Consider the following 18,193-nt stretch of genomic DNA (forward strand, 5'->3'; position numbering starts at 1 on the left):
AATCACCAATGCTTGTCTTTTGACTGTCCCCCCAAGAGCTGCAGAGAAGGACCTGTCAATCCAAACTTTCATAATCTCCTGCTGTAGAGCAGTGATAACATTTGCAACGCCTGGGAAACGGGGGGGGTGGTCTTGAGAAACATCTAACAGATTTTATTTATTACAACACACCAAAGACCATCTCTGGAAATAACCATTCTTTATCATACATTATATCACTTGCTATGACTTTCAGCAGTGTGTGTGTGTGTGTGTGTGTGTGTGTGTGTGTGTGTGTGTGTGTGTGTGTGTGTGTGTGTGTGTGTGTGTGTGTGTGTGTGTGATGATGCAGAAAACCATTTGAACTAGTCTTTTCTTTTTTATTTATTCATTCATTCATTCATCTGAGAGTGCAACATGTAAAAGGGAATTTCTTGGAGTACACTGAATGTTTTAGTACACACAGTAAAACTGGTCCATTTATCCCTGGGCTATCCCCTTGTAGTCCGAAGGCCGAAGGGCCCTATCTTGAGCCCTGGCCAATTGGTCCACTAGGTGCCATTTCCAGGCAGTGCAATGCAGTAAGTGCTATCGTAGGCTACACCCTCTCCCTTTCTGCTCATGGCAGTCCAGGCGCATACCCCAGGCTCTACTGCCTGACAGCACGTTGCAGGTTTGAATCCTGACGACCTTTGCTGCGTCTCTCTCCTCGTCTCTTTCTTACTCTCCACTTACTATCAATAAAGGCAGAAAAAGTCCCCAAAAACACAACTTATTGACAGTCACACTTTTGTGGATTAGCATACAGTAAAATTGTAATGACAATCGCATTTACTATCACTTAATTCAGAAGTGCCAGTGTTCAACTCTGCAGCCGCATTGAGGCACCTATGTAACGTCGGACACCTCCAGACGCTTGGGTCATAAGCTCTAGCCTTTCATTGCCTTTAAATAAAATCATAGTTATAGAGAATGTTATATTATTTATTTCATGCTTATTGGATTAATCAAACTGAAGTGTGTGGTTTGGAGCTAATGCTACTGTGCAGCACATCATTGTATTTGAATAGACTAAAATCTTACACACAATTGAGACAATGAATTGACACGTGCTGAAATTTTAATGGGAGATTTGTTGATAATAATAATGACAAACTATGAAAAACTACGCCATCACATTATCAAATTAAATGGTGTGGTTTAAAGAACTGAACTTTATTCCTACAAAATCACGACCGTACGTTCACAGTGAATGAGTGGCTGCCGACCGGAAGCGCTCCGGCGGCCCAAACTGAACGCGGAAGTGTTGGCTGCATGAAGCCGCGGAAGCCTATGATTGCCTTCCAAAGTCTGCTGGCCCGAGGAGCACACTTTTCTAGTTTTTTATGCTTTTTGTCCATGCACATCTCTTGTAAACTTTTAATATTCAGTCACTATAGCCATTGTGAAACCAAAATCAGAATGGTCAGCTCTCAACCTCGTCAACCAGAAAGGACACACACTTTTACAGATTCGTCGACTAAATCAACTAATTATTTTCTTTCTTCGTTAAATGAATACTCCAGATTTAGCTGTGTAGGTAGGCTTTGGATAGTTTTGGTGTTCAATCATTCATGCTGCATAGGCTGCTTAATTGTACCCCACTGTTGGCAGCCAATTTCATTAACATTACCTGCAGGAGTTTGTAACACAGGGATATTTAACACTGCATGATGTGTGTGTGTGTGTGTGTGTGTGTGTGTGTGTGTGTGTGTGTGTGTGTGTGTGTGTGTGTGTGTGTGTGTGTGTGTGTGTGTGTGTGTGTGTGTGTGTGTGCTTCATTACAGTTTGATGGGGTCTGCTTCATATGGTGACAGGCACCGCTGTGTGTAAACAACAACGAATCAAACGCAGCACAACAACCTGGAACTATGTCACCACCGGTTGTTGTCACTTGTCTGAAAAATAAATTCAGTCCTTAGTATTCCAAGTGCACAGGGGGAGAAATCATGTAAATGTGTTTGTTAAATCATGTATGCCATCGCCTACACATTTGATTTGTCAGGTACATGTTCTCACGGGCCTGGTTAACATGTCACACCATTCTGATAGACAAACTGTACTGCAAACATGCAGTGATTGGGTGATACTTGTATGCTTGTCACGCATGTTGAAAATGCAAGTGTGTTCCAACTAAGACAGGGAGCATCACGTATTCACTTTAGTTTATTGGAACATAATTCATTATGGCAAACAGAAAGAAGAAACAGAAGATCACGAAATGTATTGTGAGCTATAAATGTATTGTATCTGCTATTTATTTATTTATTTATTTATTTGTTTGTTTGTTTGTTTGTTTGTGTTTGTTTATTTATTTATTTATGTATATATATGTTGATTGATTGATTGATTGATTGAATGAATGATTCATTGCAAATTGCCTATAATGACATGCCCAAAATAGAGATGACAGGTTCAAAGTGGTTTCAAATTGTTCTTTTCTGTTACCTACTGTGACTTGTGTCTGCTAAAGAAAATAGCAGAAATAAGCTCACAATGCATTTTGTGTGTTTTGTATATGCAGGTATAAGCGAATTTAATTCGCAATGCATTTTGTGTGTTTTATATTATGCAGGCATAAGCCAATTTCACTGATAACTAATTTTGCAATGTGTTTGTTAATTGACACCGGGAACAATGCAAGTCAGGAACGATGCAAGTTGGTAATGAATGCCCCACCCGTTTATGCAAGTCAAAGTACCTGTTGTACCCATCTGTCTGTATATGTCCCTCCTGAGCTTGAACCTGAGTCCATCTATGACTCAGGTTCTATGTAATGTTGATGACATCAGAGTGGGTTAGACATCACACTCGTATCTGGGCGTAGCTGCATTGGGAACTCCTTATAGTGACATAAGCGTGACAACATTAATATTTCTTGAAGCTACCGTGATGAATCATAAGTAGTAGCTAAAGGCTTGGAGTAGGAAATTAAAAAAGGACATGAAATTGAATGTAAGTGTAGAAAAACATCCACAAGGTGTAAAGACCCTACAAAATGACTACTTTATGTCCTCCTATAACTAAGCTTGAGAATGGCTATGACAATCTAATGAGCATAAGTAAGTTTATGCCATGGCCTGTCCTTCAACAACAAACCAGAGCAATATTGATTATAGAATACATTGAAACAAGCCAAACAGGTCATGACCAAATTCATCAACATTAAATGTTTTGGCTGTTAAACTGTTAAAACAGTTAAACTGCAGCCAACAAAACCGAAGGCAACAGTCACATCAGCCAGCTTGTGTTGGTTCGCTCAACTATAGCATGAAAATAAATGGCCTCTGAGGTTCGTTGTTGGAGTTACTTGTGGCGTGAACATATGAATAAAGTCTCACACATTCATGTGGTTGCAGGCTGTGAGTTGGACTCCCACGTGTGGCGAGGGAACAGTTCGGCATACAGTGGTGTGAATGTGCGTCGACTCCTCCACTACAGAGCCATGGGACGCTACTCCGGCAATGGTGGATCGGAGCAGATGGTGAACGTATGCTCCGCTCATGCATGTCATCATCACCTTCATTAGCTGAAGGTGACATATGACATCATCCGAAACAGGTGCATTATGGGGGCCTGGGAAGAGAGAGTTTTCTTCCCTTTCTTGTCTTGCTGCGGCACGGTGGTTCAAGGTTGTTGATGGGAGGTAATCACAATCCCCCCTCACACGCCTTCTCCTGTGCACTCAGTCCTCCCCCATTCCCGACACCTCTCAGCATTAAGGTAAATAAGGGGTTCCAGCAGAGAGCCAATGAGCATGGGCCACTGAGCAGAGATGCATGTTTGTGTTGCCTTCCTCCCAGGACCCTGCTCGTTTATCTTGGCTGTCAGGTAAAGGGCAGGCTCCAAGAAGGTGAAACTTTTTTTCCCCCCTTTCTTTTTTTTTTACAAGGCAGGTTCTGTTTCCATAGAAACTGTAGGACAACATTAGAGGGGCCAATGATGAAAGAACAAGGTCTGATCTCAGGGCATCCCAGAGCGGGCCTCACTAGTGTTGTCCAAGACATTTGTGTTTGCATCCCAGAAATGACAGTGCCGTTTAATTTAATTCTCTGGGAGCCTCGAGACTTGGACCTCTTACAGTGATAGGTGAGATTAATGAGAGTATATTCACAGTACCAATGCTTCAGGTTGGGTCAGAAGCTAAAAGGTAGGTTTCTACTCATAAAAAGGTGTTGAAGAGCCTTCTGTGCATGGGAGAATTTCCTCAACAAAGCACGGATGGATCTCCAGCAAATGTCAGACTACTTTGATTAAGACATTAAAATAGAAATGTACTGGCTGTACCCGTTTATACATTTGTTCAAACCTACTAAAACCTACTGAATAATAAAACATGCTTCAGAGAGAGACAAATACAGATTGTTTTGACATCCCAAATGCAAATTACGAACAGAATGCACTCGAGGCTTAAAGTGCTTAAAGAATGAAAACAAATTGCCGCACTAATGAATAGTTCATGTTCACTACAGTTTTCACTTTGTGGAAAGCAAATGGAAAACATGTTTTGTTAACAAATGCATTGAAAATCAAAGGAACAGACAGGTTGGTGTACTGCAGTCATCGTCCCAGGCAGCCTGTGTCTATGAGATAAACCAACATCATGATGCAAAGATATGAGGGCCTTTGTTTCTAGGCACCATCCTCACGGAGACACACACACACACACACACACACACACACACACACACACACACACACACACACACACACACACACACACACACACACACACACACACACACACACACACACACACACACACACACACACACACACACACACACACACACACACACACACACGTCTATTCAGAAGCTGAAAAGTGTGGATTTGGATGTTATGTAGTTATGCATATTCGATATTAAATTAAGCCACAAATCCCTTCAGTAAAAGACAAGACTTCAGACTGCAGCTCAGAGGTGGCTTAAGGGTTGAATCCTCACAAAGCCTTCAAACTATTTTGCATAGGGAAGACAATGGGGCGTTAATAAAGGAAATATTCTCAGTAAAAAAGGCTATTGGAGGTGACAGTTAAAAAAACAGGAGGTATGTTTCAGATGAGATGACTATAATAGTGTAGAGAAATACTGGTTAATTAGGGCTTTTTGTGCGAAGAAAATGAAAAACACTGAAAATCATTCATACAATCCTGTGCCTATTATATTGGATTGTTAGTCAGTTTCGGACTCTTTTTAACTTTTTTTTTTTTTAAACTTTGTTTGTTTCTCTTTCTCGCTGAACGCTGCACCTCGATCTGCTCCCACTGTTTGTCGGCACACACTCAAAGTTCTTTCCACCACTCTGCTGCCTATTTTCACTAGTTATATCTGAGAGAAGTGCTCTGTGGGGACCAGACAGTGTGCATAGTCAACAAGTCAGAATGATATCACACCAGCGTGAGAGGGTCATGGTGTGTTCACACAGTTCATCAGTAAGCAGGGGTGTAATGTTTTTTAACTGGCGGATTATTCCTTGTAAATCTTCCCAAGGAATGCCTTGAATTACAGCAGCTGAAACTAAAAAGTTTGTTTTGAACAAGTATCTTCCTCTTTTTCCGACGGTGGCTGAGATATTCTTGCTGCGTGCAGATAGGATACTGGCAGCAGCCATACTGTAGCCAAAATGCTGTGTTGCTTATGTTACAGTATGTGAGGAGTGAGGCACATCTGTGCACGTGGTCGGCTTGAGCGTGCATGATCCTGCCCCAAAAAAAACTGGTGGATCATGTGAATCGACCATTGCACCAGTGCAGTAACACAATAAGGCTTTTAATATGAATGTCCAGTGACCTGGCAAACTACAGAGCCACAATCTGCTCCAGATGCTGCATGGGGACAGAGTTCCAACACAAGGAGGGGGAATTATGTTCTTGTGAAGCAAATGGATTACAGGTATGCTCAGTGAAACAGAGTTGGCAGGAAGATGAAAACACACATCATTCACACATTGCACAATAACATCTCCTCTTCAGCCATTTCAAATCAAAGTGTGACTGCACTTAACCAGGCTGCTCTCCCTGGCTGAGGCAGAGGCTATAAGGAATCACTGAGCCATCAACCTGGAATGTCGACAGAAAATCTGAGAACTAATAAATCAAATATGATTTTCTTTTTCTCCAAGAAATGGAAATGAAGATTAATCGCATTCAGTGCAATGATGTGCAATAACAAAATGGCCTGGTTAGTGCCGGTGCACGCACGCACGCACACACACACACACACACACACACACACACACACACACACACACACACACACACACACACACACACACACACACACACACACACACACACACACACACACACACACACACACACACACACACACACACACACACACACACACACACACACACACACACACACACACACACACACAGGCATATGCAACAGGAGTGCTTTTGAACTGCGTTCAGTCAGCCACACACGGTCCCCTCTCTGTCACTTGGACTAATCGTCAGGGAGTGGTACTCTGACCAAGCCCAAGGTCTAAACCCAGACGGATATAAGGTCATGTTGGAGTGGAACTCTAGCCATGCAGCTCCCAGACCTCAAGTGCTCCAGTGGTTTTGTGGTTATCTGCAGTGGGCAGCTGTCGCAGTACAGTAGAGCTCTGTCTTCAGGAACATCCGCTCTCCTCTCCTTTCCTCCCTGTCTCCTCTTCTTTCTTTCTTTCTGTCTCTCTCTCTCTCTCTCTCTCTCTCTCTCTCTCTCTAAAAAGAAAACGCAGCAATTCTGACAATCTGCTCTCTCCCTCTCCCTCTCCCTCTCCCTCTCTCTCTCTCTCTCTCTCGTTATGTGCTCTAGCTTTATTGTCTATGGACTTTGGCTGCTGGGTTTAAGGGGTGCTTCTGCTTCTCGTTGTTTTACCGCACTGGTTTTTTAAACAATGGATAAGGAGTCCAAAATGAGTTGTAGGCCTATTTCCTCACATGAGTTATTACGGCAAAGGTACTGCATTTCTATGAGCAGGGGTCCTACAGTAGGACAAGAGACAGTCTATGAGCAGGGGTCCTACAGTAGGACAAGAGACAGTCTATGAGCATGGGTCCTACAGTAGGACAAGAGACAGTCTATGAGCATGGGTCTTACAGTAGGACAAGAGACAGTCTATGAGCATGGGTCCTACAGTAGGACAAGAGACAGTCTATGAGCATGGGTCCTATAGGACAAGAGACAGTCTATGAGCATGGGTCCTATAGGACAAGAGACAGTCTATGAGCATGGGTCCTAGGACAAGAGACAGTCTATGAGCATGGGTCCTATAGGACAAGAGACAGTCTATGAGCATGGGTCCTATAGGATAAGAGTCAGTCTATGAGCATGGGTCCTACAGTAGGACAAGAGACATTCTATGAGCATGGGTCCTAGGACAAGAGACAGTCTATGAGCATGGGTCCTAGGACAAGAGACAGTCTATGAGCATGGGTCCTAGGACAAGAGACAGTCTATGAGCATGGGTCCTATAGGACAAGAGACAGTCTATGAGCATGGGTCCTAGGACAAGAGACAGACATTTCTATGAGCATGGGTCCTATAGGACAAGAGACAGGAGGAATTACACATTTCTATGAGCATGGGTCCTATAGGACAAGAGGCAGAAGGAATTACACATTTTTTTCTGCAGTGTGTTGTTACAAATCTTAGCATATGTATATCATTATATACATTATTATGATTTTTTGAACGTAATTTTGAGGTGTAGCTAGTATTCAAGAATTGTCATATTTGATTAAAGTTGCTTTCTCTCTATCAAGCGCATTTTCTCACTTACACACACACTCTATTGAGGGTGACAAAGAGGACAGTAATGCATTATATATGTGATTGTGTATGCTTAAAGGGTTATTCTTCTCCCTTTTAAATTACAACAGTGAATCATCTTGAATGGCCAGTAAAAGTGGCTTGGTAAAATGGATGTAACAAAATGTATTGAGTGCCCCTTGCTGGTGAGAAACAGGTACTACAACCCGGAATGAACTTTTAAGCAGAATCACATGTAAATACAAATGACTTCAGTATATCACGATTATAAATCCAATTTGAAACGATAAACCAGCCAACCGGTTTCTTGGGTTTAAGCGAAGACTATGTTGTGCACAACAGGTCTAGAAGAAAAACCTTTCTTATGTATTTAATACCACGAACTTGATAATATCATGATTATGTTCAGTGGGCTATAATTCAATGTAGTGTACTGTGTTGGAGCACAGGCTCCCTGGGAGGACACCGTCAAATTAAGTATGCTCCCCATGGCATGAGATTAACTAAGAGGTAATCTTAAGCTCTTGCTGCATCTTCAATTGATTGCTATTAGCAGGAGCTTAAAAGCTGTCACTTCAATTAAGCCAATCTAAATTACCTCCGCAAGGAATCAGAACAGCACAAAAACAGAAGAGAATAAAATAGAACGAAACAGAACATAATAGAACAATATGGAACAGAATAAAATAGAACAAGAGTACAGTACAGTACAGTACAGTACAGTACAGTACAGTACAGTACAGTACAGTACAGTACAGTACAGTACAGTACAGTACAGTACAGTACAGTACAGTACAGTAGGCTACAGTACAACAGAACTGAATAGCATACAACTGAAGCTGACCCATATTCCCTGAATAAATATCTGGACACAGAGGCATTGTATGTTTCTATAGTCGTGCAATACAATGGAAGGCTAAGACTGTCAATCCAGTGTTAAAGGGTGGGTCATTAAAGAATAAGCTCCACATGCAGACCAGTCTCTCTCTAAGAGACATATTATTGAATGTTTTCATCTCCTGAGCAGCAGATTGCATATTAAATTCAAACGGCACACAAGGTCAGTTACCTTATTATCAGGAAAATGAAAATAAAAAATGTGTTAACCCAATTAGAAAGAGGCACTTTGAAAATATAAACAGACCACCAGACACCTGGTGTGCACTAGCAGCCGCGAGACAGATTGCAGGTGGGGATGAATTACAGGGCCCCCCCACCAGAGATGATCATGAATAAAACATGGCATCACACTTGTTGAGGCTGTGGCTTTTTAACAACACCATACAACCCTCCTGGTGATAGCGGGAGGCATACTATGGTCCGACGGAGCATTGGTTCGACATGCGTCCGCACCTCGGACTAGCGCCTGCTCCCGTGCTTGCGGTTGTGGTTAGGTTAGGGTTTGAGGTGGGTTGTCGTTTTTCGGACCAATGACTAGTCGGACCAAACACATGTCCCTCTACTGTACCCTCTACTGTACTGTACTGTCACTGTACTGTACTGGTACACCCGAAATCACCATATATACAGTTAATATGTGCGTGTGTGTGTTTGTGTGTGTCAGGTGGTGAAAAACAACCATGCTGTTTTCGTGCTCAGACGCACCCACCCACCCAGCCAGCCACCCAGCCACACACATAGCTCCGTAAGGGAGTGGTTGCACCACTCAAAAATGAGTGTGTGTGTGTGTGTGTGTGTGTGTGTGTGTGTGTGTGTGTGTGTGTGTGTGTGTGTGTGTGTGTGTGTGTGTGTGTGTGTGTGTGTGTGTGTGTGTGTGTGTGAGTGTGGTGATAGAGTAGGCAGCTGATGGCAACCTCTGCCAGCTATTCCATGAGTATCCAAGGCAGAGGTGGACATGAACATGTGGGAACGTGCTAACCTTTTCTGCTCTGACAGGGACATCGTCCCCAACCAAAAGGTCATACACATTTCATGTCATCTCTACAACTGTCCAGTCCAGAGGACATTTTTAGACCATTTAATATGTTCAACGAAGGCATGAAAGTCAAACTCAAGAGAAACAGAGAACGTGTTCCTCCCATAAATAAACATTACACTCTCAGAGTTAAATGAACACTATGGGTTTTACAGGGTTTGCACTCTTGTCTTTGATCTTATCGGATTGCCCTTTATCTCTTTGTTTACCATGGACCCATATGTGGATGTGCACAAAATCTACCTTAATCCCTCTGGCTCCTTTGGCATGTTTTCTTTTCGTCCCCTATATTAAGAAAAACAAATACTAAAGCTCTGGTGCAGACTCGATACGACTTTAAGAACCAAAAAACAATTTGCTGCAGTGCACACAAAGAGCTACTCACACACACACACACACACACACACACACACACACACACACACACACACACACACACACACACACACACACACACACACACACACACACACACACACACACACACACACACACACACACACACACACACACACACACACACACACACACACACACACACGCTCACACACGCACGCACACACAGGCACTCTGAACCAATCGTTTCAGGTCTCTGAAGCCTCTGCATGCTTCTGTAAATCAGCCGTCAGCCGGCAGTGTGTTTCATTGCGCTCCCTCCCTATGGGTGTCGGGTTATGACCCGCAGGCAGGAGGTTATTTATTGGCTTCGTCTGAGCCTGTGTAGACGTCAAGGCCTGTAATGTAGGCTTCTGGGCTAATAGAAATCAACACAGGGCTGTAAGCTCGACAGGAAATCAACTAAGCCGCAGGAACGCATCTCAATCGTCTGCTCTGCGTTCTCGGTTTTTTTCCTCTCCCTCTGATCTTGGTGCTGCCAAAAGCCTACACAAACTAGCAGATCTACAGTACAAGCGCTGCCGCTGCACTTGTAGATCTGCTATTTTTGCCGCGTGACATGGGTGTGCTGTGTACAGTATCAAGCATGCGGTAGCTCACAGCCTGGTGTGATGTGCCATGATGTGTCACAATGTGAGCTTGTATATCTGTCGTAAGGCACGACATCGCCATACAATGTAGTGTAAAATTTGTCCTAAACAAATAGAAGTTGTCAAAGACAAAGCACAACATGGACATCTGCCCGAGACTCTTCATGTTACTGCCTATACGAAGGAAAGATGCAGAGAGGAAGAAAAGTTGTAGAACTAAGAAGACACAGCCCAAGTCTATAAAACAAACTCCCTGGGACACCTGGCAGAGTTGATTGACAGTTTGCTGCCTGCTAACCTGCCTCTGCAGTTCTCCAACACAATGTCTCTGTTCTCCCCACCGCATGGGCTCATTCCTTGGTAATGGAAAATCCCTCCTCAACAAGAAAACAACAAGGATAAAATAGACATAGAATTTTTAAAAATGTCTTTTAAATCCTGACAGTTTTCTGAAAAACCTCACGTTTCTGTATCAGTGGTGCTCAATATTTCATGTCAAGGACCCCAAAAAATATATGTAATATGCCTCCGCCCCCCCATCTGAAAATATGTTGTTCCAGAAGCAAAGATTTGAGTTAAAATGTTCACTCTGTAATAATATATATTCAAAAGACATTTTCACGATTTTTCAAAAATAGCAGACCTACAAGTTCATAGCGCGGCACTCGGTGGCGCGCTATGAGTTTGTAGATCTGCTGTTTTTCAATAGCTAAAGTGTAACACAATGCTTTAAAACACCAAAAGGGGTTCCCACCCAAAATGGGATAAACAACAAGAACAACAGGAGACATACTGTGTACTATTAATGTGTGCCTATTGTGTACTTATTTACACACGCTCATAATTTGCACATTAAAGGCATTTCTAATGTGAATACTGTGGAACTTTGTTCTGGGGGATTCTGACATATTATTGTCTATATACTGTCTGTTTCTGCTTGACAGTATGGATACATCTTAATGTCCCTTCTGATCTAAAATCTTTTTAATAAAGACGATGAGAGACTTACTATTTAATAGGGATGCAAAGATAATATATAGGCACACGTTTCGGTATCGACCATATTTGCCTCATTGACTGCCGATCGTGGACACCAATGGCAGTGGACAAAATGAATCCGTTGTTGTGATGCAACAATTTTGCACTGACTATGTTGGTGTGTTGGTTACAAATTTAGCTACAGATTAGATCCATTAGGTTATATATTTTTTATGACGATGAATTTGTTTACGTGGCATAAAAGGGGGAATGAACAATATAACTATAAAAAGTGCTCCTCTGAGCACTTTTCCACCAGGTCAGGTAGGTTATTCTGGGCCAGAAATGTTAGGATAAAATAGGGAAAATCGGACGGATCCGTCTTGATCACTTGACTATAGACTTTATAGTCCCACGCCCACTGCAATGCCCTAGAGCAGTGGTTCCCACACTGTGGTGCACCCCTTGTGGTGCGCGAATGCCCTCTAGGGGGTGCGTGACATGAAAAGGCTAATGGCGGTTTTATGGTGTTATTTAACACAAATGGCAAAATCCGGTAAAACACTGCTGTAAGGAGATGTATAGAGCAGCTGTGGGAGCATACAGCAGCTGCATGTCTCTCAGTGCACTGACACTCTTTGCAATAATCATGTAAAAAAATCACACCCGTGTGAACTGAGTGGTGCAGTGACGTCACACACCACTCAGTGCTAACCATAGTAACCATGCTCGTTTTTTTGGTACGAACAAACACGGGTACACAGGTACACGGGTACAAAGCCAGTTGTTGGAGTGGTTTGCACCACTCAAAAATGTATCATTTTCGGCCAAATACAACAAGACTGAGCATTGGGGGGTGCATCAGCTAGATCAGGAAGTAACAGGGGGTGCACGGCGAAAAACGTTGGGGACCACTGCCCTAGAGCATAGCAGTGGGCATGGTTTTCTGGACCCACTGAACAATCTGCCATTCATTTTTCCCATAGAGATTTACAAAAATATCAATTAATTTAAGCCTAGAATCAAGCCATCCAGGATCCTGGTGTATCATCCATAACACCTTTGATTCTGTGAAGAAAGAAAAATGAAAACCGCATATCTATATAATGAATTACCGGTATAGTCACGATATAATAGGGCAATGTTAAAATGGTGGCAATGGTGGCAATAAGACATTTTTGCCAGCAGTTGTGTAGTACAGTAAAATGTTGATTTGACTCTGAGAGTCGCTCTCAAATAAACACTCTAAATTTCACCATGTATCGAGTAGAATAGGGCTTCAAGAAGGGTGGGAGTGACACTACAGACCTTGCCCACCCCCTCCTTCATAACAGCTGTGAAAGCCATATCAATAGACCTGTCATCTTTTACTGGTGGACCCTAACCCAATATGGTGACTCCAAACCCCACTCACTTTGAAATATAGGCCCACCTGTCATTCCAAGTGGCGCTGACAGGAGCTGACACTTTGGAGGAAATACCACCGACTGAGGATATATGAGGAAGTCCTTGAGTGATGACAGCACAGGTAAAGCCTCATTTATGGTCGGTCGGTCGCACAGCGAACATTGCAGACCTACAAGTTCACAGCGGGTCACATTCACAGTACGTTGTGAGCTTGTAGTCCGGGAATTTTCGACGAGGAACACCGCCATGCAACAAAGTATGAATCAAGCTTAAGGCAGAGATGCTGTGATGCAATCAGACAAGGACGCCATCTAATACTATGAAAGAGGCTTGCTTGTCGGCTCCGGTTCACACTCATTTGTATCAAAGATCTATGGATGAATTCTCCATCAGTGTCAGCTAATTTGTGGAGGCAGCTAGGACATATGAGCAGGGGAATGTGTGTGTGTGTGTGTGCGTGCGTGCGTGCGTGCGTGCGTGCGTGCGTGCGTGCGTGCGGCAAAGTCATAAATTGTCTCTAACCAAAAATAATTGATGTTAAATGTTTTCAAATCTAACCTCTTGACAATATCAGCTCCATTCCAGCAGGACAGTCCATCCCCAGAGGCCAGCTCACTCACACACAGCTGATCTGACAGGCCACCATAGTATGTACGGTAGAGGCGGAGACTGTTCAGAAACTCCCTGCAAAAATACACACACAACCAGCATTAAAGAATTATACCATTACTGCAGTAAAGCTATAATGCAGGGCTATTCGACTGGGGAGGCAGTCCGGCCCCCGGTCCCCTGGCTTTCTTTCTTTCGCCCAGATTCGGCACAAACAAGGGTCTAAATTCATTCCGCTCCTATGCCACCAAAATGTGGAACGCCCTACCAACAGTCATTAAGACATGCAAATCCCTTGACTCCTTCAAAACTGCTCTCAAAGGGCACCTACGGACGGCTGCAATTTGAAACTGGCCCCCGTAAAATCTGAATCCCCCACCCACCCCTTTTCCCCCTCACTGAATATGTTTATTTTCCCTTTTTACCTCCTCTATGATGATTTCCTGTTTTGACTATATAGTTGTGTATATTCGTACGTCTCTTAATGTTTTGATGAATTGAAAATGGTGGACCCTATTGTAAACAAGTGTAATGCTTTATGGTGTCGTCCACTCACTGTTAACAGTTTTTTTTGTATTGAGTTGTACTTGAAATGTACTGTAATTCTATCAATCAATCAATCAATCTGTCAATGTGGCCCCCTGAACAATTTAGCTGAATAGACTTGCTATAATGAGCTGATGATCTAATTTGAAAATTATAAATCCAATAAGCACAATAAGTCCCACTTGGGACTTGGGTTGGAGTCCCACTACCAATCCAATACCTGTGAAAAAAGGGAAAGTTTTTGCTCTACTTACTTCCTCTTGACAGCAAGGGAGTCCCCAGTCTCTGGGAGGGTAGCTTTAAGAGGGATGGATTCTCTGCGGATGCCATTCTGTACACCGACAACCTGTGCAGGTTTTCTGGTTGGGGTTCCACACAATTTATGTACCTGTTACCCAAAGAGCACAAAGGAAAGAAACATCAGAATCTATATATTTTTTCATAAATCAACAAAATACAAACCAAATAAATCATTTGCTCTTATTCATATATACGGAATGACAACTTTCTAATAACAATTCAGATTAATTTGTCCTGCATACTCCCTTATATTTTTACATATATTGTTTTACAGCCCTTCATTTCCCAATTTGATAATAAGCCAATTCCCAGCTCCCCTGCCTCTCTACGAGTGGTCCATCCCTGCTAACCCCCACAGTAGGTCATTGGGAGGGTGAAGATGGCCACGAGTCTCCTCCGATACCCCAGCCATCAAGCCACCATGACACAGCAATAAGTGTGATCTCACATGTCATATTTAATCTCTGCTTCATTGTTTGGAGTGTGAGTCACAGATCTCTGAATGGCACCATTCAGCGGTCCAAGTAGTAGTGGCAGTGGCCATCCACTAGATGGAGCTACAGAGCCAAAGTACATTGTCAGCGCAGCAAAGATTGAGCAGTACTAGTACTTTCCTGAGCAGACTGTTGTTTTATGATGATCTATGAATTGTGCACAAAACAATGGCACATTATAAAGAATTCATTATCTGTATGTGGTATACATAGAATGAGATATTCTAGACTAGAGTTGGAAAAGCCCGTTGGGTGAGTTGGATAGAACCAGAGTGTAAATAAACTGCATAAAAATGCATACTGTATACACAGGCCATTATGTTCCTAGTGACGGGCCCTATATATGGGTGAATTGTGTTTGTTTGTACCTGTGGTCAGAATTTGTACTTCATTTTGTACTTTTGTAGCTGGCTAATCACTGTGATATTGTGGTCTAAATTAAAAATGAATCCCCCCTGTCAGGTGAAAAGAAGCGGCTTGGACTCCTCATGCATTGAAGGAAGCATGAAGTCAGTCCGTTGCTCTTCCCAGGTTGATAGAGGGAGTGTATATATAGCCCAGGATTACATTAGATAATTGACACCCGCTTTTTTGAGCTAGCGCTAGCCCCTCCTATGCCCAGCTTTCCGGGTTTGTGTGAAGATTGGCCTGTGATTGGCTGATCACCCCATTGCAATGATTTGATTGAAGCTAAAGTGAGGGCAGAAAAGTGAAGACGGAAAAGTGAGGACGCAAATTGTGATTGGCCGGGATGAGATGATGTATGATGATGTATGATGATAAGAGTGCCCCTCACTGTCACTTCACACAGGTGTGATATACACAGGTTTAATGTTTGTCTTTAGTTCAAAGTTTGTTCGGTAAACGCATTGACAATGAAAGGATAATTTATGTCATAATGTATCGTTTATGTCATATTGTCTCTTTTGTTAATGGCGTTTAATGTTTGTGTTTGCACCGTTTGTTTTACATCACCATTACATCACCTAATCAACATGAGTTAGACTTTAATATATTAGCGCCCCTCACTTCACACAGGTGTGATTTTTTTCTTCTGCCCAAACATCTGAGAATCATCATACTGTACCTTATGTAGTCATCAAAGCCCACAACACTGTATTGCTGCGGTTCACGACACCATAGCAATTCCATAACCAACATTTTATCCTGTAGTAGGAGAATTACCAAGTCAGACAGTGGAATGTCTGTTCTATCCAACTGCAGTTTTGTGGGATGAGCAATGCACAATCTTTGCTGCAGACTGGGCCCGGATCCGAGTCCTGCTCTGGCGAGTAGCTTGACCACTGAGTCTCTGACTGGCTTTGAGCTGCCCACAGGGATGTATTTCTGGAGAGCTCTGGTCTGCTTGAGTTTAGCATGATATATTCAATTTCAAGCCATTTATGCATGGACACTACACCACATACCTCCCTGACAGTATGGAATGGACATATCACCACTTGAACTGCTGGCCTACACAATTATTTATTCTCACAATAAACACAAGTCTCCCTCCACATCAATATTTAACTGAAGACAAAAAACTCTGAAAATGAAACATTTGACCTGTGCTGAGAGGCGGGGCCCATTCTTCTGAGCATGTTCAACGGCGTCATGAAGTAGCACGTGAACTCCCAGAAGTACTTGCTCTAAGTCCTGTGCTCCCTGCATTCGTGCTGACAAGCCTTCCAGTGAGCGGACAAACTCTCTCCAGTGGGCATCAATCTCTGCCATGCTTGCCAGACAGCCTCGCATGACATTGAGGCAGTAGCCCATGCAGGGCTTAGACTGGGTTAGGCCCTGTGGACAGAATCACAGTATAGGATCATATTTAAATGGGGGAAAACCTGGTAATATCGTTTATTTGTTATCATACAGAATGCATGTGACAAGTCTTCATACCTGGCAGTGAGGACAATACTGCATCTTGAGCAGGGCACGCCTGCACTCACGGCTGAACTGTAGGTGGTCAGTGGTGTTTATGACCTCAATGCCAAGATGCAGCGACTGCAGCAGGAGCTTCCCCGAAACTCCAGAACGAGCAATTTGATTGGCCAGGATGCCAGGCGTTGCACCAAAGGGCCTCAAGTCACGGCTTGACGACCGTACGCATTCTGCATAACCTGGTGCGATGTCAGTCAGGCCAGGGTTGATCAGGTGGTTGTAGACCAATGGAAAGAGAGCGCTGAAGAACCGCTGCACCAGGTCATCCACACTGAGCTCCGAACCCAGGAGAAAGAGACTGATGTCCGTGAACAGCTCCCGCACAGGGCCGGAGGCCTGGCCTGCCATATGACGGTAGGACTCCTGGAGGAGGGCGTTGGTGTGATTCTCTGCCCGCTTCATCAGAAGTTCAAAGGTATCTGTGGAGCGGGGAGTGGAAGGAGATGGGGCATCAGTGGGGTGCTTAGATTACTGAAATATATATATGATCTCCATTGCTTCTAATAAAGCAATACAGTTAAAACAAGGAGGAATAAAGCAGCAAGAAGAGAGAAGAGAAGAGAAGAGAAGAGAAGAGAAGAGAAGAGAAGAGAAGAGAAGAGAAGAGAAGAGAAGAGAAGAGAAGAGAAGAGAAGAGAAGAGAAGAGAAGCCTGCAGCCCCCTGTGTAGCGCCTGCTGTGGAGAAGATAGAAAGGAGAAATTGCCTGTAGCGAATCCTGACATCTTCATATCTAGCCAGCACGGGTAGGGGAGGGGGCTGCAGATGCTATGAAAAGAGGGAGGTCTGAAGAGAGAAAGGTATGAAGGGAGAATAATATAGGCTGAGAGAGAGCTGAGAAAGGAGATTGAGATAAACCGGTGAGCCTTCATACAGTCATTCTTCACAGGTATAAGGACATCATCCCAGTCACCTCCTCTGCTCTCTTGTTACGACTCTCTGTGCCTCACAGGTGCCTTCACATCCACACAAACAAATTGCTTTCCCAAGACGAAAGCTTCACTTTCAAGTACAACATCCAACAAATGCACTCTTGAGCGAAGGCTCAAGCTATTACTAACAACTTCAAATAAGTCTGTCTGGCATGTTTTTGCGGAGCTGCATTTGACACAAAAGGTGTTTTTGTGCAAATATCAGGTCAAATAAAGGCAACAGGCAACTGTATCAGCCACATAAGGCACAAGGACATTTCCACAGAAGTGTATTCAG

The 18,193-nt window shown here is 43.3% G+C and overlaps 1 protein-coding gene across 2 annotated transcripts in view; it reads right to left on the bottom strand.

The window, feature by feature from the left end:
• gpc5a (glypican 5a) overlaps positions 1–18,193 on the bottom strand; it is a 112,285-nt gene that overhangs the window by 63,397 nt on the left and 30,695 nt on the right. For both annotated transcript variants that reach the window (XM_079496555.1, XM_079496554.1), the window contains exons 3-6: positions 16,945–17,405; positions 16,609–16,842; positions 14,503–14,636; positions 13,652–13,777 (exon numbers count right to left, since the gene is read on the bottom strand). In XM_079496555.1, the coding sequence (XP_079352681.1) occupies positions 13,652–13,777; positions 14,503–14,636; positions 16,609–16,842; positions 16,945–17,405 (955 nt within the window). The remainder of the gene's footprint in view (positions 1–13,651; positions 13,778–14,502; positions 14,637–16,608; positions 16,843–16,944; positions 17,406–18,193) is intronic.

This window comes from Electrona antarctica (genome assembly GCF_951216825.1).
Source record: "Electrona antarctica genome assembly, chromosome: 3".
In the NCBI taxonomy this organism is placed as follows: domain Eukaryota; kingdom Metazoa; phylum Chordata; class Actinopteri; order Myctophiformes; family Myctophidae; genus Electrona; species Electrona antarctica.